The 25,297-nt window shown below is 36.4% G+C and overlaps 1 protein-coding gene across 4 annotated transcripts in view; it reads left to right on the top strand.

Moving 5' to 3' along the window:
* The window catches only part of PARD3B (par-3 family cell polarity regulator beta), a gene marked incomplete at its 3' end in the record, with an annotated part of 1,052,967 nt that overhangs the window by 123,043 nt on the left and 904,627 nt on the right, over positions 1-25,297 (top strand). For all 4 annotated transcript variants that reach the window (XM_079710158.1, XM_079710159.1, XM_079710156.1 and 1 more), the window contains exon 2: positions 10,967-11,068. In XM_079710158.1, the coding sequence (XP_079566284.1) occupies positions 10,967-11,068 (102 nt within the window). The remainder of the gene's footprint in view (positions 1-10,966; positions 11,069-25,297) is intronic.

Here is a 25,297-nt window from a genome sequence, read left to right as displayed (position 1 = left end):
TTTAAAATTATTTTGAAACATTGTATTTCAGTGTTATTAAATTATAATGGTTTAATGTTTTAAAAATCTTTCATACTGGGAATCTTTCAAAATAGATAATTCAATTAAAGGTGTAATTTTTGTTGATTTCAGACTTTAACATTTGATTTTCCTGATAAAACTTTTCATTTTATGATTACAGTGTATTTCTGAAGATTTACATAAGGAGTATACTTTTATGCATTTAACTCACTCTTAGATCCATAGGAAAAGGAAATTTCTATATTCTTATAAAGAGAGTATGCTGTGATGATGTAGGCAGCAGATTTGAAAATAATTAAAATTTGTCTTTTCAAAAATAATCTAGGTATCTGAAACTTTTTTCCTCATGAGTTTAGGTTAATCCCATGATGAAAAATGAACCTTTAAAGTCTTTTATAATAAAGAAAATGGCTGAGATTATGGTTACTTCACAAAGCTGAATGAAAAATGACATGGAGTGATGAATACTTAGTTGATACATGAACTAGCAAATGAAGTTTATGCTTTGTTGCTTAAATATTTTTCTTTCTGCTTGAAAAGAATGAGTAATATTATCAAAACTTGGATTATGAGATAAAATTGAAAATTTCCCTTGGAATTGTGCTCTAATATTGAGACTAATTTGTTGAGAATTGTGTATCACAAGCCAACTACCTTCCTTGTGGCATGACCTTTGTATATCAAAATCTGTTGATGCTCAAGTTCCACCTGTTAAATGGTGTGATACAGTTGGTCCTTCCATGTTTGCAAGTTCCCAATCAGACTGCAATATAAAATTCTCAGGGTTTTTTTGTTTTTTTTTGTTTTTCCCTCTACCAGAATAATTCTTTTACTTTGGGAATGGAGGACCTTTTTCTGAAATTTGTTTATAAATCAGTGAAATTTTAGTTTACACAGCAAGACACTAAAATAACTGATGCATTGAGATATTAAAGGTGTTAGGCTCATGGACTTCCTGCTTGGAGATGCACAATAACTGTGGAATTATGCTGAGCTGAAAACATTCTTCTGATACAGCAGAAATGTCTTCGTTCAAGAAGTTTCTCTAGGTGTAGATTCAAAGACCTAAGGACCTTTGAATTTCTAGAAGCTGTTGGTTTGAGAGATGGAAGGGGTCTTCAGGATCACACAATTCCCATTTGTTATCCTACAGCATCCTTGAGATAGGGCCATCTAGCCTTTGCTTGACTCCTTATGGGAATGGAGAGCTCACTATTTCATTCTCCTCTGCCAGGAATTTTAATAAGAATTTGAGAACACAAATTCATACAACTCAAGCTTTACTTGATACAACCAATTAAATCCAGAATTTCTTGCTGCTATGATGTTGATGTCTTTTACAGTAACTCCAAAGACTGTCTTTGACAGATACTATCAATTGTGTGTGCATCTTTATATGAATGAATGAAGAAGGTTTAAAGCATTCTACAAGTAACCGTCATAACCTCTAGCTCTTTCCTCTAGCACTCTGCTCTCGGATAGCTCTTCTTAGAAGCTCTTTCTTATGCTACGTCTCTTTTGTTTATGTAATTTTTTGGAGCAGTACAGAACAATTCAAATCTTTCTTGTGTGTAACAGCCTTTGGGTTTGATGAGAGCCTTATACAGTCATTTAAACTTTCACAGATTCACCTGTAAAAGCTCAACCAAGGAAAAAGAGGGGGATAAGTTGAGTCATGTATCAATAGCTAATGTAACTTGTATGAGCAATGAGCACATATCCCAGAGGAAGCATGAAATGAGAGACTCTGCTACCACCTCTGTTGTTTCAGTTCACATGTGCTTACGGTAGTGAGTCTATCTCTGGCCTGAGTGTGATTCTAAATACTTAAGATAAGCATTTCCACAGAACATGATCTCCAACATAATCCAGATACTTTGGTGCTTAACTGAAAAGATGATAATATGCTCTAGTCCTGGATGAAAAATAAGTAGTGTTAGACTTATTGAAAAGGGATAGGGAGGTATCATATTGGAGACTAACCTGAAAGATTTTCAAAGATAATTTTAACCATAAGAGATTTTTGCCTTATTGAGTGTCAAGAGCTCAGTGCCTTGTAAACTGTGGTCCTACTACGTTTGAAATTGTGAAATTTTTCCCTTTGTTTAAACAAACCTAAATTATGTGTTATGACGAGGGAGCTGCCCTACTTCCATCCCCATATGCGTGCTCTCCAGCTTGTTAATAATTATCTCAATAAATTTTGAAGAAATGATTCTAAATGCAGGGTGACCACGTTAGCATAGGATGAGGTTATTACCTGTTCTGTTCTGGACACAGTACCTCTATCACAGCCTGAGATAACGGGTAACATTTCTCACTGACTTATCACACTGTCAGCTCATTGAAGCCCGTTGTCCGCTAAGCCACCTCTGTAGGTCTTAGAGGTTTTGAGTTACTGGTGGTCACTGAGATGCCTGTTCTGTTGGTGGGGTAATCTGGCTTCTCCATCTGTGGGGACTCCTACATTTCTTTTATTTGCCGTAGGATTTGTTCTTTTACTTCTAAGGAAACTTGTTCTAAACAGCTTTTTAGTGATCTGCATTTGTTTATCTGTAGAGATGTGTGTGAAGGGATCCACTGGGTATTTCAGTTTGAAAAAAGAAATCAGTTTTTGAAGCAAAAGGTTTCATTTTTATGTAAAGTTTTAGAAGTATAACACAAATACAGAAAAGTGTACAAATAAGTGTAGCCAGCATACACATCAAGAAATAGAATATTGCTCCAGAAGCCCCTTTGTGTATCTTTCACTCACTGCCCTCCTCTTCAGGGGTAACCAGTCTCCTGACTTCGAACACTGTGAATTAGTACAGCCTGTTTTTGAGCTTATTAGACATGGAATTATATAGCATGCAATTTTTTTGGTATTAGTCTCTTTTTGATCAATGCTGTGTTGTGAGATTCACCCATATTGTGTAAAATTGTAGTTTGTTTATTCTTGTTGATGTTTAGTATTCCATTGCAAGGACATGGTATTTGTCCATTCTACTGGTGATGAATATTTGCGTTATTTCCAGATTTTTAAGTATGAGGAGTAATCCTGCTATGAATGTTCTACTACGTGTCTTTTGGTAATTCTGTATACTCATTTCTTCTGGATACATACCTGGGAGTGGAATTACAAAGCTATGTGGATGTTTATGTTCAGCTCTATGCAGTGTTCTGTTGTTCAGATACTGCCAGTATTTTCCAAAATAACTGTATAAATTTATATTTATATCATCAGGGTCTGAGAATTGAGTGTCCCAAATCCTCACAATCCTAACCCTAACCTTATCAATTTGGGCAGGATCAAAATCTTCACACTTCTGAGTCTTTCAATCCATGAAACATTTCTTTAATTTTTCCTAATATTTTGTGTTTTAGCATAAGACGCATTACACGTTTTTGTTAGACTTATTCCTAAATATTTGATATTTTTGATGCTATTATAATTGTTACCCTTAAAAAATTTTGTTTTTCTTGCCTTGTTTAGTTAAAGGTTCACCTTGTTTGCTAAGAAGGTATTGTGAATTGGTGGTAAACATTCTCACCTGCTTGTGTTACATTCATTGTGGTGATCATATAATTTTTATCCTTATTCTCCCCTATTAATTTGGTGAATAACCTTGGTTGATTTTTGGTTTTAAACCACTCTTGCATTACTGGAATAAATCCCACTTGGTTATGATGTATTATCCTTTATAAACATCACTGAATTTGATTTACAAATGTTTTATTTAAGAGTTTTGGACATGTATCCATAGGCAAATTTTTATAATTTTCTTGTAATGACCTTGTAAGGTGTTGGTTATCAATGTTATGCTGTCCTCATAAAATGAGATGGGAAAAGTTTCTTTTTTCTAGTTTTCAGAAGTATTTTATAAGATCGACACTATTTCTTCCTTAAACATTAGGAAGATTTTATCTGTGAAGTAATATGAGCCTGGTATTTTCTCTACGGGAAACTTTTAAGATAGTAGATTCATTTTTTAAATTGTTTTAAATTTATATTTAGTTTTTTCTTGAAGTAGATTTACAATATTGTGTTAGTTTCAGGTATACAGCAACGTGATTCAATTATACATATATACGTTTTTCAGATTCTTTTCCATTATAGGTTACTACAAGATACTCAATATAGTTTGCTGTACAGTAAATCCTTGTTTATCTATTTTATATATAATGGTGTGTATCTGTTGATCCCATAATCCTGTTTTATGTCTCTCCTCCCACTTTCCCCTTTGGTAATCATAAGTTTATTTTCTATGACTGTGAGTCTATTTCTGTTCTGTAAATAAGTTCATTTGTATTATTTTTTAGATTCCACATGTAAGCGATATCATATATTTGTCTTTCTCTGGTTTACTTCACTTAGTATGATAATCTCTAGGGTTATCCATTGTTGCTGCATATGGCAATATTTCATTCTTTTTTATGGCTGAGTAGTATTCCATTGTATACATATACCACATCTTTTTTGTCCATTCATCTGTCAGTGGACAATTAGGTTGCTTCCATGTCTTGGCTATTGTAAATAGTGATGCTATGAACATTGGGATACATGTACCTTTTTGAATTAGTGTTCATCTTTTCCAGATATATGCCCAGGAGTGGGATTGCTGGATCATATGGTAGCTCTGTTTTTAGTTTTTTAAGGAACCTCTGTACTGTTCTCCATGTATATTTTCTCTTTTTATTGTCAGTTTTGGCAAGTTGTATTTTTCAAATAATTTGTTTATTTTATATAAGTTGTCAGTTTTAGAGGTCTAAAAGTTTTTACAGTATTGTCTTACTATCTGTGAGATCTATGATGGTATTGTTTATCTTTTTCCTTCTTAATACAGGAAATATATGTTTTCTCTTTTTTTCTTTATCAGTATTGCTACGTATTTATCAATTTTATCAAGGCATTTATAGAACCAACTTTGATTTATATTTTTATATTTATTAACTCATTGATTATTTTGCTCTTTATTTCCTTCCTTCTGTCTTTGCTGTTCTTTTCTACCTTCTTGACTTTAGCTTTTCTGTTTTACTAATATGTGCCGTAAAGGCTATAACTGTTCCATTGGGTACTGCTTTAGCTGCATCCCACATTTTTTGTTATTTTAATTATTTTTAAGTTATAAACTATTTTCTAACTGCATTTATTTTTTATCTATGTATTATTCATACATTTTTTTCTTAATTTCCAAACAGCCAGGCATTTTCAAGATCTCTCTCTGTAATTGATTCCACTATGATCAGAGATCATATTCTGAATGATTCCAGACTTCTGAAATTTGGTATATATTCCATGTGTACTTGTAAAGAATGTGTTTTCTAGTCTTTTGTGGTATAGTGTTTTGTATATATGTGATATAAATAAACGAGGTTACTTTGTTAATTGTGCTGTTCAGATGATTTATATTTTACTGACTTATTTCCTATCAAAAGTCTCCCACTGTGATTGTGAATTTGTGTATTTTTTAAATATCTGTCCATTTTTGCAGTATATGTATTGAAGTTATGTTGTGTACGTGCAGATTTAGAATTGTTTACTTCCAGTTGGATTGATCCTTATATCATTAAGAAATGTCCCTCTTTACCTTTAGTAATATTTCTTAAAGTCTCCTTTATCTGATGTGAGCATGGCAGTGTCAAGTTTCTGTTTGTAGGATCATAGATTTTTAAAACTGGAAATGAATTTACAGATTGATTGGCTCACCTTCACTTTATATATAAATTGAAGTTTATAATTCTGTTGTTGAATTCACCAGGTATTATTACTTGCAGCCCAGCATAAAAACCCTTGGTCCCATTCTAGTTCTCCTGGATTCTTTGGAAACATACTTGATTAAAGCGGCATCAGCTCATATTCCTCTCCTAATCTTTTCTCAAGTTTGTGCTTGATCTATCTCAGTAAGGTGGAGGCCTGTTCTGAAGTCAGGAACAGCTCATAATAATCGCTGTAGTCAGTAGTCAGTACTGCTCTTTCTGGCTTAATTCTTTCCTTTCAGGTGTCAGTACTGCTCTGCTAGGTTTTGCTCGGGCATCATTTTTGGGAACTCTTCTTCCCTACACTGTCTGTGCTTGGTTATTCAGAGATTCCTGCTCTCTGGCTGTCCCAATAGTCTCCAGGCCTGCTCTGACTGCTCTGTTTCCTGGGTGCATTCTGCGGCATCTGGTTCTCTTTTGGTCTTGGGTAGAAGGGAGAGTAACCCCAGAGGATTATGATAGAAATAGTTAGTTAAAATGTGCATGCACATAAAAACTTCATAATTCTCTATCCAACCTGACACCTCAAGCTCCTTTTCTACTCCTTTTTTCCCACTGCTTCCCAAACCTTTGATTTCATGATTATGAGCAGTTATGCTCTGAAGCTTCTCTCACTTGTGAAACACTGGACACACTAACACAAAGGCTTTGGGGCCTTCCATTATTGCCCTTTTGTGTCCTGTACACTTTGACCTCCATGTGGTGCCCTATGCAGAGGGCCATAGAGCCTCCAGTTTCACTAATGATGAAGCCACAGAGGCCCAGAGTAATGACGATTTGCGTGGATCCATATACTTAGTAGATAAAAATGGATCTGATCCCCTTCTTGGGTAATTATGCTTTTTGTTAAGTTCTTTAATCTAAAAGATTTTCTATGTTTAAAAAATACACCTTGGCTCTGCTGTCTAGTAAGCATTTGACCTTCGGTAAGTCAGTTCACCTACTCATGCCTTGTTTTCCTCATCTGTAAAATGGATTGATAACTATTTGATGAGGCTGTTGGAAGATAAACGAGTTAACCATATAAAACATGCAGTACCTATTGCACCTGGCCTGTAGTAGGCACTGAAACAAATGATCTGCTATAATGATGAAGATAATGATGAAAATGGTGAAATCTCATTTTATGGATACATCCCACCAAATTCATGAAGTTAAATTCTACAAGGAAAATTCTAATTTTCTATTAACTTCCATTTTATAATTATTCTTGTGTTCCAGTGGGTAAGATTTTTCTTGTGAAAACATGAAGCCGCCAAAAACCTATTTACATTATTGAGCACTATAAACACAGCCCACTCATAAACACAGCGCTTCTCCACCTTTTGGCTTTTCCTTCACAGCACTCTCCTCCTCACTTTGGGACCTTGCTGCCATGCAGGCTATTTTTCTCTCGTACCAGAGGCATTTTGCTGAGAAACCCTCTCTTGATCATTGACATAATCTCAGTGCTTGGTAGTCACAACATTGTAGTATCTGGCTTTCCAGTCTACTCCTCTACGTATTGCAGGTGGAAATGTACTGTTCTTTGAAACTTTGGGTACTATACATTTTCTAGGGTATAGGGTCAAACTTTATGTCATCTGCCCACAGTGAAAGATATTTGTTGCTGTTAATATCAATACGTGTTTGGGCCAATTTCTACATTGATCATTAAAAGTACCCTGTAACTGTCTTCTTTCCATAGTGCATACCTTTTTTTTTTTCCATTTTCCAATTCATCCTTGTAGACACTTTTTAGTTTTCAAATTCCAGTAGGGTTTAAGTTAACTGTGCATTACTTAAAAAATGGATAAGATACTATCAGAAGTAGAGGAAACATAATGTATATTATGTTATTTTTCAATACTTAAATTATCTAGGAGTGTAAGTAATATGATTTATTGCATAGCACACACACTTTAGATATTTTCAAAATAATTTAAAAGTTATGCATATTATAGATATTTGTACAATATAAAGGTAGATTAAATGTCACTATTATGAAAAATAGAGTAAACTTTTCCAAGTGATTAATTGGGTGAACCAAGACATATATGTGAACATCTTTTCGTGTTTGATCAGTTTTATTCATGGTGGTTATAAAACCAAGTAAATGAAATGCAAAATGTTGACTGTGATGTAATGGTTGAAATTTTTACATGCATAAAGGAGTCAGGGTAAATTTATGCTCTTATGATGGCTTTTTGGCTGATAATATTGTGTATACTTTCTTAAAGTGATCTATAGCACCATGGCCAAAATGCCATGGGGACGAAATCACAGTTGGTACATACTGTGTTGATTTACCTTTCTTGATGTGTGAAATATTAACTCTGAGACTGCTTTCATACAGCTTGTTAGTTTTTGTTCAGCGTTAGACACGTGATCGCCATTGGCCTACTCTTTCCTTTGATAAAGCCATTTTATACATTCCAGTGTAGAACAGAGTTAAAATTGCAAAGAGTCTTTTTATGTTCTGGCACCATGTAGCTCACTTAGAATTTTTTTCAGATTGAATTTGAATATGCGATTCCAAAATGTATCAGATTACTTTTTCACTTGATTATAAGTTTGTAAAACTTAAGTTCTGTACTCTTTTTTTTTTTTTTTTTTTTTGCGGTACGCGGGCCTCTCACTGTTGTGGCCTCTCCCGTTGCGGAGCACAGGCTCCAGACGCGCAGGCCCAGCGGCCATGGCTCACGGGCCCAGCCGCTCCGTGGCATGTGGGATCCTCCTGGACCGGGGCACGAACCTGTGTCCCCTGCATCGGCAGGCGGACTCTCAACCACTGTGCCACCAGGGAAGCCCCAGTTCTGTACCCTTTTGAATCAAAACTGGAGATAAATATCTTAGTTTCAACTCCTGTGCCTGATTTTCCAGGTCTTAGATCCTACAGGTGTGTGTACGGGAGGAATGCTATGTGACTTAACAGCCCATCTTGCTGCCACTTGTCTGCTGTTCCCTTTGCCCACTGATCAGATCCTGTCCCCTGCTATTTCCTGAGTTTCCTTAGTTTAAATCTGAGTCTTTGGTTTTCATCTCTCTGGGCAGGAAGACAGGTATACCTTACACCGCAGTTGTTGGGGGTTTACCTTAGTCTCAGGTGATAAAATCTGCTTTTCCAAACAGTATGAGAAGAAAGCAGACAACTTGATGTCTGATTTAAAAAACTGAATATAAAAAAAAAACACACTCTTTAGAATACATCACCTTTTATAAACATGGTTACAATCAACAGATTTCATCTATAGAGCTATAATATATCAGAACCCAACTCATTGGAAGTAATGGAAATTAGTGAAATGGAACACTATGTAAGAAGAATTTTTTATAAGGAAAAATGCAATATTCTATAGGTTTCAGCCGGAAGTCCTGCATAGATTTGGAGAAGTACATTGCTTGTAGCATAGCCAGACTAAAAAAGATAACAATTCCCAAAGATTGTGGGGGCAGTTTTATTTTGCTCTCTTTTCTGTATTTTCCAGTGTTTTGTCTACCAGAGTATCTTCACTATTTAGAATCTAGTCTGTTGTACTTAGCTTGCCTTTTATAGCACAATTATCCTTGTGTTGGCAGAGCCCTTTGATTAAAGAATCAGAGCTATGGATGCTTTTCTTACTTGGTTGTATAGTCACTGCTTATATCTTTGTGATCTCTATGTGGGCAAGATAGAATTGGGCTGTTTCCTAATAAATCATTAGTGTTTCCACCTGTAAGCCTAGTATTAGAAACAAAATAAATTCCTTTCATTCTATTTGGAATCTTAGAGCTCTTTAGATGCTCTATAGAAAACTTAATTTTGAAATGTCAAAAGATTACCTAAGGAGGATTCCTTCAGATTTTTTAAGCCTATCACTTTATCAAGTTGATTACTGAAAAGCTGTGTACTTGAGCTGCATATCAATAGCCCTCCGAATAGTTGCTTTAAAAGAATTATTATCGATGAATTGGGAGATTGGGATTGACATATATACACTAATATGTATAAAATGGATACCTAATAAGAACCTGCTGTATAAAAAATAGTACAATAAATTAAAAAAAGAATTATATTTAATAGTATGTCCTTGCCTTTTACTGGGGGACAGCTACAGAGAAGGTTAATAGCAACTATTTCTATTAGCTTTTCTAAAATTGCAATTGAATTCTGAGGGTTATGTTAGGGCTTACCCTTTACAAAGATTCATGTAGTAAAGGTTTAGAGCTTTATCCCAGGAAAACTTATGTCTTCTCACAAACTGGTATCTATTCCTATAGTGGATATTTGGTGCTCATAGCTCAAAAGTTTCCTACACTGAGGGACTTTCTAAGCATCACAGAACCAAATTGATTATAGCTTGGGTATTCTGGTAAAAACTATACTAATGTTTTTCTTCATTCATTGATTCATGTTCTTATTGTCATAATGGTTCACTTTCATATCTTTTCCAGAAATAGGCAGTATATAAGTAACTGAGCTGGATCAGAGTATCTAGCTACATATCAAATTTTGAGAAAGTAATTCCTTTCCTTAAGCTTTAAATGCCTAAGCAATTTTTAAAAAGCAATACTTGGAAATCTCCTAAATCACTACCCCAACTCAATGATGCCCCCCACCCTCCGCCCCTGTTTGACTGTGAACATTGTTCTAGTTGCTGCTGTGCTTCAGGGACTGGAAATCAATGCTGGAGTTCTTGCTCCAGATGTCATTGCCAATCTTAGAGTTGAGAATAAGTGCACAGCACAGAGATAAAGAGTTGAAGAGGATGTTGGTCCTCTCACTGCATTTGTATATCCGAGGTGATAGCTATTACCATCACAGATTTCTGCCTTTTGATTTTTTTCCTACAGCTTTAGGAATCTTTGAATTTCTAATCCCCAATTTCAGAAAGTACCCTTGAGAAGATCTTTCTTTTTCCAGATTATTCTTGGGATTACCTAAAGCGAAGGTTATTCAAAATTCCTTGAATATGCTTTACAAATGGGTGGGGCAATTTATTTTTCCATTGCAATTTATCTTCCAGGAAAACTGATAAAATATGTATACATTGATTTACTGACTTAAGTTAAACAGGATAAACATGCCACAAATTTATCCCAATAAACAGGTAACATTTGTTTTAGGTGTTTAAAACTTTTATTATTGCTAGAGCATATTTTTAAGGAGTCTGTTTTTAAAATTAAAATGTATTTTACATTTTTAGAAAAGTTTTAGTCATGAAACTTCTTGGTTGTTCTACCACAGGATCCTGGGTACTGGGTGAAGATTCATCACTTAGAATACACAGATGGAGGAATCCTGGATCCAGATGATGTCTTGGCAGATGTCGTTGAAGACAAAGATAAGGTAGATGACTCTAAAAATGTTCTTCTCTGTTTTCCTCTATAGAGCCACATGTTTCTCCAGAGATTGAGATCCTTAACAAACTCACGTGTCAATTATTGTTAAAAGATACCATCTGTTCGAGTTTTACCTAGACAGCCCATAAATCACAGTTCATCATCAGATGCTGGGAAAAACTTTGTCAAGGTTTGGGAGTCTGTTCATGGTGGCCTAATTAGCAGACACTTCATTCCCAAGAGTTCCTGATACGCCTCAGTAAATTAGTGTCAGGCTCTGAAGCTGTTGGAGTTCTCATTGTCATTGTTGGCTCTGGAGTTTATCCTTGGCCCATTAATATTCAACTTAATGCCTGAGATTTGAATGTGTTTCAAAGGAGAGTATACAATGGGGAGCAAAGTCTTGTGAAGAACTGTGGTGAAGATTTTCCTTAAAGTAGCTGGCAAGCAACTCTCTTGAGTGGTAGTTTTTGTTTTTATTGCTACAGTGAAAAACGCTGACTTGAATATTTCAAAAAGTTTGAACATGTTTTGCCACTTACTTGCGAATAATCCCATTGCAATTACCTTGTTTTAATGGCATTAATCTTCTGATGCTAAACTGAAAAAGGTGTAAAACTAAACTCTTCAGATGCAATACACTGGCTTATGCTGTTGAGATATATCGTTTTTTACTGCATCTGTGTTGGGCTCTCTGATCAATGGCTAATGTGTTCTCCAGAATTGAACTACAGCTTTCCCTGAAAGATCCTTGCTTCTAAGTTTCTTCTGCTGTGCATCCTTAGACTCTTACTACTAGGCTAATTTAAGTCTGTAAACATGTTTCTCCGTATTTTTACGCGATCTCGGGGCGGTGGGGTAGGGGTATTTGCGTGTTTTAATCAACTGGATTGGAATATAAATAACTGCTTTATTGAACTTAGATAAAATTTGCATTTTTCCTTTCCCATAAGATCTTCTTGGACCGTTGAAATTTACATTAATTTTGCAGACATTCTATACATTTATTTTCCCTGTTTTCTGTTGGAATTCAACTCTCATTTGCTTTGCATTTTAATTAGCCATTTCATAAGGAACTTATCTCCCTAAATAGACTGTAAGCTCCTAGAGGACACAGACTGGGAGATAGTAATTCCTTTTTGATCCTTGTATTAATAATATCTGGTACAATATTTTATCCAAACTCGATTCTCAAAGAACACTTGAGTTAGAGCAAAAAAGAAAGCTTTCCTCTCTACAGTTGGTTCTTGCTGTTTGTGATTTTGATGCACACTTCTTATTTTTTGGTCTTATGGTAAATAATAATGTAGTATTTACCTTCATAACACAAGAGGAGGACTTTCACTTCTGTTTTTCCCTTTTTTACTTTTTTTCTTCTCTACAGCTACCTTCTTCCTTAGAAATACATTAGGTATTTCGGTTGTTTATTAATGTAGAAGGTCCTCCCATCTCCAATGTCACTGAAGTCCAGTGCATTAAAATGAAAAGCTGAAATGTGGCAGGTTTAAGAAGGGCCAGAAGAAAATGTCTTACCCCAGCCTCATCCAAGAGCTCATTACAGAACGGATGATTCCATGAACAGTGCCCAGGGAAATCATTTGTCCTATAGAGAATTATTTTTAACTAGCTTGGCATTGTACTTTGTAACCATAATTCATTTACTAGACACAGAAACAGCTTTATTATGTATAACCTTTTTTAAAAGGACTTCACCACCATTACTAAATAAGGTAGAAAAGTGAGACAATCAGTTAAAATCCTAGCAAAGAATTAGTACTATTTGGGTACAGGTTTATCCATTCCTTTAATCTACTTTAACACAGCTACATGATGCCTAATTGGTATTGTTCTGCAGAGTTGGTAAGAATTTACACTTTTGATATTGCCAGAAATAATTGTACTCCCATTTTTAATTTTTTTAAAATAACGTAAGTGAAAAAGACAGCATTACTTATTTATTTATTTTTTTCTGACATTCTCTCTGCAGTCTTAATTTCCTTATAGTCCATTTGTCTAGTGTGGAAAGAAGTTTCTGCCAGCCTTTTTAACCTTTTTTGTCATTTTAGATTAAGCAGTAATTATATATGATGCTTGTGGTTGTTTAGTGACATTTCAAACTCTCCCAAGATCCTTTGAGATAGTATTGAACTTGGATAAAACTACAATTCTCCTCTTTTTCAAGTTGGTTACCTTATCATCTCTTACATTTAGAATATATGGAGAAGGAAGCGCAAAGAGACGTGGGTGAATGTACGTAATCCTTGTGCTAAAGCTCACATACCTCAGCTCTAGGAAAGACTCTGAGTGCAGTTGAGAAACGCCATTAGGAACCACTGAAGGCCTAGCTGGAAAGGATAAGGCAGGAAAAACAGAAACTTAGAATTGGAAAGCAGTGTAGGCTGAAGCCGTTTATGTAGTGTATGAAAAAGCCAACCAGTACACTTCAGTAGAGACTGAAGTTAGAGGTTAGATGGTATTCTACTTAAAAATCAAACAAGGGGCTAATAGATTTTAATTGATTTTCTAAAGAAATGACTCAAAATTTCTGGTACTGGAAGTGGTTTGTCTTTGGTCTTCTGTTATTCCTTTGGCCAACACAGTTCATAATGCATATGTGGTGTCTCTTTGGGCAGGTTTTGTTTTATTTTAACTTGATTTCCCATTAGAGCCCCTTCACAGGAGACACAAGTTTTTGCCATGTTGCACTATTTCTAGCCGGTATTTTGACAAAATATTACTGGAGCAGCTTTGGCATTTTGCATCTTATGATAACTAGTATTTGTGCAAAATGTTGTGCGAAAACTTAACTATTTGTGACCATCATTCTCAAGTTTCTTCAGGTTTATGTATCAGTCTGCTTCAAGTTCTATGGGATAACTAGGAATTTACAACTTTACATGCATGTCTCTTCTCTGGATGCTCAAGGCTACTGACTTAGTTCACCCAATAATGGCTTAACATTTCATTGAATGCTGACAGTGGCCCAGAATGTCTCTGGCACTTACATATTCTATTTTACTTTAGAGCAACTCTGCAGGCAAGGGCTATGTATGATCCCCATTTTTAATTTCTGAGAACACAGAAGTTGAAAGTCACTTGCCGAAGGTCACACAGGTAGTAAGTGGCAGATTCAGCCTCTGGAACCTAGAATTTAAATTTTCACACTCTATTTTGTTTTTCTACAATACGCCAAGGCAGTGTGTTGGGTGTTTGTATGTGTGATTTCTTTTTTTTTTTTTTTTTTTTTGAGGTATGCAGGCCTCTCACTGTTGTGGCCTCTCCCGTTGTGGCCTCTCCCGTTGCGGAGCACAGGCTCCGGACGCGCAGGCTCAGCGGCCATGGCTTACGGGCCCAGCTGCTCCGCGGCATGTGGGATCTTCCCGGACCGGGGCACGAACCCTGCATCGGCAGGTGGACTCTCAACCACTGTGCCACCAGGGAAGCCCTGTATGTGTGATTTCTAATTATGAAAATTCATCAATCATAAATAAGCATGAATTTGCTTTTACACAGTTAACCACCATAGTTAAGAAAAGATATGTAATAGGACTATGGAGAATAACAAAATTTATTCAGAACTAGTATGCCATGCATGTATGGTTAACTCCAAGTCTGTGCCTGCAGCCTGCATCTAATTTACTGCAAAGGCCTGCCAGTTCTACCCCTGTTGCTTTCTTTTGTAGCTCCTTTTCCAGGATCTGGATTACAGGTACAATTTAATTCCAAATGGAGTAATAGAATACATCTGGAGTCTAACCGTTATGTGCAGTTTCACATATATAGTGTGCACTATATGCAGGGCACTATATTCTGTGCTATTTGCAGTAGGGAGGGCCCCCAAAGATGTTCTAATTAGACATTAGACATCCTAATGCTCAGAACCTGTGAGTATCTATATTACATAGCAAAGGGTCTTTGAAGATGTAATTAAGTGAAAGACCTTAAAATGAGGAGATTATCTTGGAATATTTACATGTAAGCACAAGGATCCTTATAAATAAAAGAGGAAGGCAGGAGAGTCAGGGTTAGAGACATACAGTGTGAGAAAGTATCAACTGGACAATGCTGGCTTTGAAAATGCAGCCAAAGGGGCTTCCCTGGTGGTGCAGTGGTTGAGAATCTGCCTGCCGATGCAGGGAACACGGGTTCGTGCCCCGGTCTGGGAAGATCCCACATGCCGCGGAGCAGCTAGGCCCGTGAGCCATGGCCGCTGAGCCTGCGCGTCCGGAGCCTGTGCTCCGCAAGGGGAGAGGCCACAACAGTGAGAGGCCCGCGTACCGCAAAAAAAAAAAAGAAAATGCAGCCAAAGAATGTAGGCAGCTTCTGGAAGCTGGAAAGGCAAGGGAACAGCTTCTCCTGTAGTCAGAGCACAGCCCTGCTGACACCTTGATTTTAGCCTGATGAGAGCCATTTCAGACTTCTCACCTCCAGAACTGTAAGATAAATGTGCCTTGTTTGAATTCAATAAGTTTGAGGTGATTTGTTATAGCAGCAATAAGACGGTAATACACTGTCTCTTATCCTATTTTAAACGTTTAAAGTGATGATGGTCTTCTCAAGTTTAATACTAACTCAGCTTTTAATATCCTGTAGGACAAGGAAAATATACTTCAGATCAGTTGATTGCTCTTTGCATTCCTTCCAAAGTCTACCACAAATTGATTCTTAATTTATTGGGTGAGCCTTCACTCTTTGGGGCCCTGGATGTTAAACATTTTGGTAGTTAGGCTATTGTCTTTCTTGTATGGCAGTCATTTCAATGCCATACCCAAGAGCTGTGTAATACTCATCAGTTTCTCATTGCAATATGTAAAGGCCCTAAGAAATCTGAAGACTGATGCTTAATAAGCCACTGCAACGCTTAATGTTCACTCATATTTTTCGAGTGTGAGAACCTCTGAGTATTGAACTTTTTTAATGATTGTTTTCCTAGTTAATTGTCTTTATTATTTCTTGAGTTGGTTTTAGAACACAATTGCAATACAATACTGAAATATGGCAATGTATAACTTCTATTATGTAAACTGAATTACTGCCATGGTTTTATTAAATATACAAAAGTAAAATTATGTGGTAAAGTGCATAGGGAGAATGTTTCTATCTTTGACTATCATAGGGGGTTCATTTTGGAGAGATGCCAGTGGTTTTCCTGGACTCCAGCGAGGGTGGGTTGGCCCCCTGGGTCACCTGTGAAATCTGGTCCTCAGATATTACAGTTTCAGTTCAGCTTTATCCCTTATTAGTTATGTGTGCTTGGGCGTGTTTCTTCACTCTTGATTTACCCATTTGTAAAATGGGCATAAGTTAGTTTTACAGGGTCAGTGTAGGAAAACTACATAAACTATAAAAACTTTTAAGTCCAGTATGGCATATAGTTAAGCACTCAAATGTTAACTGTTACATCAATAATAATATTTTGATAGTGTGATTAGTGCAGTTTTTACCTGTGTGTTTTGATTTAACCATTAAATGTTTAAAATTTAAATACTAAAATATTAAACTATTTTATAGTACATTTTAACTTTTTTAAAAAAACCTTAAATTTGTTTAAATGTTATTACATTGTTTAATAGTTTTATAGGAAGATATGATAAAACATTTAGATTAATATTTGAGAAACGAAAGTGCCAATATGACTAATTTTAAAATGAGAATGCTTTTATCAGGACATATTGTTTGATAATACAAGAAGCATTCAGGGATCTAATGTGGTTTTGAACTGGAGACTGGTTTGCACAGTGAACTAGTGACCTAAAACCAGCCACTCAGTCCTTAAGCCCACATTGTTTTCTGAGAACACTCTGTTGCCCTCTTGTGGAGTCCCCAGCTACCTAGAAACAAGCTCACAGGACATACTTCCTGATGATGTATTTTTACTGTATTTTTAGTACAACCCACAGACACAGGCGTGGATAGTACAACCAGGGTTTATATTTCAACTAGTGGTTTTCATTTCTTCATGGTCACCAGCCATACTGATGATTACGTATGCTTTTGTAAGTTTTAGAAGGGCTAAAGCAAAACCTTTGCATTTGTAAAAAACTCTGTTTTTGTTTAGACTTCTTCCCGTCTTCCTGTTCACTGGTTGCAAGGTTATTGGCTAGTGGTAATAAAGTATATGACTTTTTCAGTATGTAGTTGAACAATTTGAGATGTATTGTGTTTTTCTGGGGATAGGGGATTCTAAATTAGACTCCTTAAAAAAAAAGTCCTGTATTAATTACTTCATTTTTCAGTCCTAATTTTACCTGTTAAAATCCCATTTCAAGGAGAAACACCTATTTCAAGCCCGTGATTTTTAACAAGTCAGAATATGGTATTTTGGGGTTGTTTTTCTTTGGCTCACAGTTGTTGAAATTTTGAAAGCACATTTGGGAGGAAGTTTGGAGAATGTTTCAAAAATAAGTGCAGAAGTCCAAAACGATTATCTTGACCAAGAAATTCCATCTCAAACTTTTAAAGAGTACTCTCTGCTTATAGAATTACAAAATTACAGAATTATAGAACCAGAAGAGACCTCAGCAATCATGTACCCTAACCCCATCATCTTGCAAAGGAGAAATATCTGAACCAAGAATAGGTTACAGGGCTCCATATTTCCAGCTGATTTCTTTCCTGAGTCCAGTTCTGCATTTCCTCCCTGGGATCCTGATAACATCTGGTTCGGATCAAAACTGCTCAATTTCCTGCTCCAAGTTGGTTTCCTCCACTCACTTCCTTATTCCTGTCAATAAGAGCATCGTCTCCTAGTCTTCCAGGCTTGAACTTGCAGTTATTTAAAAAATATTTAATCCAGTTTATTCTTTTAACATGATTCATGTATCTGTTCCTCTGTTTGCATGTCTACAGCTACCACATTTAAATCTAAAATAAAATCTCAGGCCGAGTTACTTAGTTGATAAGGAATTTGTAGACTTTTCTCTCCCTCTACACCCCTCAACTATTCTTTGCCACAGGTGCACTGGGACGCAGAGTGGCTGAGAGTTTGGATTCTGGACAGGCAGAGTCAGTTCATCTCTTGGCTCTGCTCTCTGTTGGCTTTGAGCAACTTACTTAATCTTCTTGTCCTTAGTTTCCTCATGGGCACTTGGAGCTAAAATAGTACTAATTTGACAAGTTAATACAGGAAGTATTTAGAAGGGTACCTGGCTTGTAGTGCGTCATCAATAAGTGTTAGGTGCTATTATAATGAACATATTACTACTGTTATTAATGTAGATTACATTATTCTTTAAGTATTACTTAAGTGATACCATTCCTTCCAGTGTATACTAAAGCAAGGCTAAAGCTCATGGCCATACATTGTATTTAGAGGCCTCAGAATCCCTCCAAACTATCTTCCTCAAACTCAGCCTTCTCAAGTCTCAACAAAAAGGAAACTACTGTACTGACTATTCTCTTAGGTACCATGTGCTTTCTTGCTCCATGGCTTGCTTAATGTTCCACTTGTCTGGAGTGTCCTTGCCCTACACTCTGCTTATCCAGGAGTCATTCTGTATGTTATAGAATGGAAGCTCCACGAGGAGAGGGTCTTGGGTTTTGTTCACTGCTGTTGTTCCAGGTGCCTGGTGCCTCATAACTGAACTGAGTGAATAAGTATATGTATAAATGTTTCCAGGTCTTGAGCAAGTCATTTAACTACTCTAAATGCTAGTTTTCTCCCTTGATGAAATGAGTGATGAATGATAACTTTTTCCACAGTGTCTTTGTTAAGGTTGAGAAGTTGTATGTGAAAATACAGTGGAAATTATAAAATTCTTTATACATGTAAAGACTGTATTCCTGCTGCTCAGTTCTTAGCAATCTTTCAAGATCCAGGTCAAATTGTATTTTTTTCTAGTTTGTTTGCAGACTGTCCTAATTCTGAATGAATTCTCTGTGATTTTATAGAAATCATTGAGCAGTCTTTTAAAAAATATATTATTGCCTAGTAACATTTATAAATCACCATCTTGAAATTCTGAAGAATTTTATTATGGTTTAACTTCTTAAGTCTTAGTTTTGTCTCTCTAAACGTCTTGTATACTCCTTTAGGATTGGGATAGTCTTTTCAAATATTTAACACCTGGACTTCTTACCTGTGGTTTGGTGTTTAATAAACATGTTTGATTTCAGTTAGTGATAGTTATAACTGGAATTGAAGGTTTAATTGTCCATCTTTTTTCTTCCACCAAACTATATTGTATCTTTTAAATGTTTTATTAGGATGCAGTTTGTAGGCATGTTTCAATCCCAGAGGAGCACTTTGGAATCAATGCCTTTGTGACCTTATTATGGCAAAGACAAATGGTGTTGGGAGAGAGTAACTGAAAGCCAAGTAATCCAGGTGATGACTGTGTCCACTCCAGGTGATGGCCTGGTGCCTTCTGCAACTCCCTTGGTTGGCAACAATAGTGTGTGTGTGAGTGAATGAGAGAGAGAATCTGTGTGCAGATGTGTGTGTGTGGGGAGTGTGTATACTTGATCTGAGTGTGCTTGTTTGCTGTGCACATCTGTGGTGCACAGCTTTCAATGGGGTTAGAAAGAAATTATCAAGCTTGATAGTGCTGTTAATTTAGCTAGGCATTTGAGTACAGTCAAAAGTAAAACAAAATTTTTGACATATGTGTAAAACTTCAAATTTGGAGGGAAAAAGGCAATAAAACTAGAGATTATAATAATCCTTTCCTTAGAGCTAAAAATGTATTTCTAAAAAAAAAATCAATGAGCATTTCTTTCTTTACAGCATGCCTTTAGCCATATGTTATGGGACCCAGTTCTACTAGTGTTCTCTCTTGCAATAGCTTCTTTTGAGGATATTTGTATAGGTGTATCTATGCCCAAGAGTTATGTGACCATCATTATTATTTTTTAAATACGTCTATTTTTGATTATATAACGTACAAATGGCAATCTCATTAAGGTACCTGAAATTACACCAAATACAAAGCTACTTAAGTTATAAAACATCCTCTTTGAAAAATGATAAAGGCCTCTGAGTACTGATTGAGCACCACATCATCAATAGGTAAGGTGTATTGATTTAATCAGGTTGCATCCCCCGAGTATCTAGCTGAGATCAGCTTTCCTAAAACAATATTCTAGAGTTTTATGTGGGAGAGCTTGGAGCTTTGGCAGTTGGAGTCCAGGTTTTTCATATTATTACTCTAAGCTCTTTCAACCTCACTTTTCTCATTTTAAAAATCATCTACTGCTGTCCCACCAACCATACACAATTGGCAGGAGGATCAAATGAAATTAAGTACCTGGTAACACTTTGAAGTATGTTGTACCAAGCAAATATAGCACTTTTGCCCTTATTCCCTGTAGCAGCTGTCCTGAGGTATTTAAGCAAATGTTTACTTGTAGTCCAGGAGGGACTTGCCATGATGTAAGAACAGTGAGCCAGAGGAGAGGAATGGGAGAGAAGTTTGGAAGGAGAAGGAGGCTGGTTATGGGAAAAGAGAATAGTCTTCTCTTCTTGTCATCCAATGAGGTGTTCAGTGAGGGGGAAAGGACCTCTTTCACTAGGAAGGAGAACAGAGGTGAGAATAATGGGGAGAGGCAGGTAACTAAAAGCAGGAAGATTGAATTTACCCTTAGAAATTTAATGGGTGGCAAGCAAAGATATCAGAGCTTCCAAGTAACACACAAGGAAGGCATAAACTACAATATAATGACAGTTTCCCAGACCTTCCACGATTCTGGAACCTTGATAACATTTGAGTGTATGTGTTCACTACTTAGTTCTTAGTGATTAACAGGTTTCTTAAAATGGAAAGGAGCTAGGTGTCTCTTTGAAGGAGGTGGGGTGTCTCTGTTTTAGGGTAAGATCTCAAGAAATAAGATAAAGTTATGGAAAGAAAAACACCTGAATACCTGGAATCTCATGATTTAAGAAACAAAATGAAACAGGTCAACAGGGATATATGCTCAGTACTGACAAGTGGCCCATGAAGCTTAAGAAACTATTTAGCTCCTTGGTATTTTCACCAAGAGATATTATCTATTCAGCAGTTTCATGGGAATAGCTCTGTACCAAACTTAGTTAACCTTTTACATTGCTGGTTCTTCTATTTCCAGGAGCTCAAACTCACTGTATCTTATTAATTGGCTACATTGTAATGGACTTTCTGGGGGATGCTCTTGAAATCACATTAATGTTTATAACACTTCTATTGAGGTACTTGTTCAAATTACATTTACATTTACAGATGACTTATGTCTACAGATAAATTTTTAGTAAATAAGAATATTTAATTTCCTTATATTTTTAATTGTAGCTTTTTAAAGTCCTATAAGTGTATAATTTTCTGTTTAAAGATGAAGCGTACTTCCCCATCATGAATATTGAAGCTTCACCCAGAGAATTTTGGCAGGATTACTGAACTTTATATTTGCTGCTTTAACTTAAGTTCTCTTTTTAGCTTCCCTTCTTTTGATGTTATGAATCAATTTTGAAGGATCAAGTGACATTTCCTTAGCAATAAAGAAGAAAGCCTCCTTGTGCAGACTTTAATCACAGGAGCAAAATAGCACAGAAACCTGTTCATATTTAATATCTTTATTAATCTCAATTCAAAATACGTTACAAGTGAAACACACATATTTACATAATTCTTAACCATAAGCAGACCAGAAAGACTGCAAAATAACATGATTTGAGATGGTCTCATAGCTCACCAATCCGAAATACGCAGCTGTATATAGACAAAAAGTTGAAGAATCTAATAGTCTGTAATTGATAACAGGGTGAGAACTTGATTTTCTAGATGGCTAGCTGAGTGTAGCCACTGTGTATAAGTTTGAAATGAACCTAACATGGTATCATGTGGTGTTCTAAATAGCCCATTCTTTAAATACAAATTTGACAAAGCTCTGGGGTGATTTATTGGAGTTACCTAGTGTTGCTAATACTGCAGAACCTGGATGCACTTGAAGATTGAAGTGAACCTGCTAACTGTCCTCAGATATCTGGGTGATCATAGAAAAGAAGGAATAAATTCACTTATTGCTGTCCCAAGAAGATGGGCCAAAGAAGTTTTAAGGAAATATATTTCAGCTCAGTATAACAAATAGTTCTTCAGTGAAGCGTGTGCTGCTTTATAAAGCATGGACTTTTGGTCATTGAGACTATATAAGCAACAGTTGAGCAGACATTTTCCAGGAATTCTTCTTTTAGGTTTGGAGTTTAATTAGACCATCTACAGGCCAACTATGAGCCTATGAGGCATGCGTTTCAATCTAGAAATATGGGGTCGGCCTATGTAGCTGATTATTGTGCAGTGTTGTCTGCTTACCCGGCATCCATTCCCACTCTCTCCTTCCTAGGGCAACTCCAGTTCTGTTCAAGTCTCTCTCTTCCTCACATGGTGTTTTTCATATGACCACCCACCTCTAAGGGTGAGTCTTGTGGGCCTTCATCTGTGATCCAGTTCCCTGTACCAGTGATTACAGTCATCCCTCTGTATCTGTAGGGGGTTGATTCCAGGACCCACTACAGATACCAAAATCCGTCAATTCTCAAGTTCCATAGTTGGCCTCTGTGTCTGTGGTTCCACATCTAAGGATTCAACCAACTGTGGATCAAGTGGTTCTCTGTACATTTACTAGGGGGAAAAAACCACATGTAAGTGGACCAGCACAGTTCAAACTCTTGTTCTTCAAAGGTCAACTGTACTTTGAGAATGGTGATGTGATTCTGTTTGTGCCAAAGATGCTCAAGGAGAGGTAAGCTGAGACCTTCTGGGAAAGCTCTTTTTATCATGCGGGAGAAGTTTCCTCTGAATTCTGTCCTATTCTGAGGCTTGGAACCACTGCAGTCCTACAGCTTCCAGCATGAGGTAGAAACCATCATGGGAGGAGAGCCAACACCCAGGGGGTCTCAAGGACATGGCCTCTGAGCCAGTGGATTTAGTCAACTCTGAAGTCCATCCTAATTGGGGTGCCCAATTACATGAGCCGTTTATTACCTTATATTCAAGCCTGTTTCCGTTGCATTTTTCTGTGACTCACAGATTAAAGTTCCCCAATTGTTACCCACAATTATAGGAGTCTGGGCTCCATTTTTACACTTTTTTATTCCTGCTTGGTTGGGGTGTATTTGTTCTTCCCTCTTTTAGTTCTATATATGTTGAATTTGAAAAGTTGTCTTAATTTATTTCATAGTTCTGCCAAGTTATTTGGTTTCTTCCTTTCAGAATTTTTTGAATTGTTGGTGAAAGAATTAAACCCCTAAGGTTAAAATGTATATTTCAATTAGTTGGTTTGCCTGACTTTGATTGAATAGGCGAGATTAATTGGGAATTTTTCCAGTTAGTGAGAATTATATTTTCTTACTTTAAATTCTTTATTACCCATGATTGTTGTTTACATTTTTCCTAGAAGGAAATCATTCATGATATTAAACTATTAGTTTTATGTTTCCTATAAATTCTCACTTTACTAATTCTTTCAAAAAGTATATATGCACAGCTAATATTTTAGGGATAAGGAAATCAGGAAGAGTTCTGGTTTTGGCTTTCTTAGATACTTAAAACTTAAGTAGTTAAGTCGATTGTGTGTCTTACAGAGGAACACAAAGGCTGTCTTTCCCAGGAATCTTTTCTTGATCTAGTCTTCCTAATTTTTATTTTAACAACATGGAATAAACATTTGGTGCTAATCTTTTTTTTTAATATATATGTTTAATTAGTTTCTGCTTTATAACAAAGTGAATCAGTCATACATATACATCTGTTCCCATATCCCTTCCCTCTTGCGTCTCCCTCCCTCCCACCCTCCCTATCCCACCCCTCTAGGTGGTCACAAAGCACCGAGCTGATCTCCCTGTGCTATGTGGCTGCTTCCCACTAGCTATCTATTTTATGTTTTGTAGTGTACATATATCCATGACACTCTCTCACTTTGTCACAGCTTACCCTTCCCCCTCCCCGTATCCTCAAGTCCATTCTCAAGTAGGTCTCTGTCTTTATTCCTATTTTACCCCTAGGTTCTTCATGACATTTTTTTTTCTTAAGTTCCATATATATGTGTTAGCATATGGTATTTGTCTTTCTCTTTCTGACTTACTTCACTCTGTATGACAGACTCTAGTCTTGAACTATTGGGATTTCTCTTTAACTAGATACAATATTTACATCAAGAAACTGAAGCAAATATTTAAAGCAAACAAGTTAAAAAACAAAACAGAACTCAGGCAGTTTAAGAAATTTGCCAGAACTTGGAGTGCAGTATAGTAATCTAAATAATTCTCCAATGGCATGAGACAGTAAGGTGGGTAATACTCCAGCTTCCCCTAAGCCGTGAAGACCTTTGGTATTTATCATAGTTTTCTCAAATCATCTGGAGAGAGATGGGGACCTTGACCTGATGTATGGTTCATCTCCTCCTTTCCCTTACCCAGGTTTTAAAGAGGTACCTTTCTGTAGCAAGGGCAGCACAGACACTACCAAGGTGCCCTGAGCCCCTAAATGGGACAAAATGGGGATTTTTTTCTGTCACTAAGGCAGTGAGAGTGCTCAGAGCATGGACATTGGGAATATTTTTTTTATGTGATATAGTCAATGCATTTCATATCCATGTAGTATAAAAACAGTGGTCTTTATATTGACATTAAAATCATGGTCATTCTTAAGAAGCTACATGGCAGTTATAATCAGAGTTCTCTGAGCAAGCTGCAGAACTTGCCGTTTTCCCCAGACTACATGGACTATTTAGGTGTATTTGGGAAGACTGAAGCCTAAATGAGGGAAAAGACTCCAGACAGATTTATAAGAATGTTGTGTATATGCTGTGGGTGGGGGAATGAATGTGACTGGTTAGAAAAATAATTTGCAGATTCAGTGTGCTGATGACTTGGAAAAAAGAAATGCTGTGATAAGCATCAAAAGAAAACAAGCAACAAAGAATAATATGAATAAGAAAGTGATAGCGAAAAATGATAAAGTAATGTTGACATTTCCTTAGGGAGACCTAGTATCAAAGTCATAAACACTCAAACTATTTAGATGTCTCTTCCCCAAGTGGCAACTACTGTTTAAGGAAGTTCAGTATGTAACTGCAGTGACTGAACATAATGGGCGAATTGTTTTGCACTTGACATGAGGCTTCAATCTGAGATGAATCTTGTGCTCATATAATGCATTAATATATGGAATGCTTGGTTGGCCAAGTTTTAATTTTAAACTTTAGTATCTTTTGTGTATACACACAAAAACAGAAAATTTATCAAGTTGGCATGTTTCAAGAAAACTTA

This window comes from Hyperoodon ampullatus (assembly GCF_949752795.1).
Source record: "Hyperoodon ampullatus genome assembly, chromosome: 8".
Taxonomy (NCBI): Eukaryota; Metazoa; Chordata; class Mammalia; order Artiodactyla; family Ziphiidae; genus Hyperoodon; species Hyperoodon ampullatus.
Note: the sequence above shows the minus strand (reverse complement) of the source record. Positions and strands in the feature narration are given on the sequence as shown.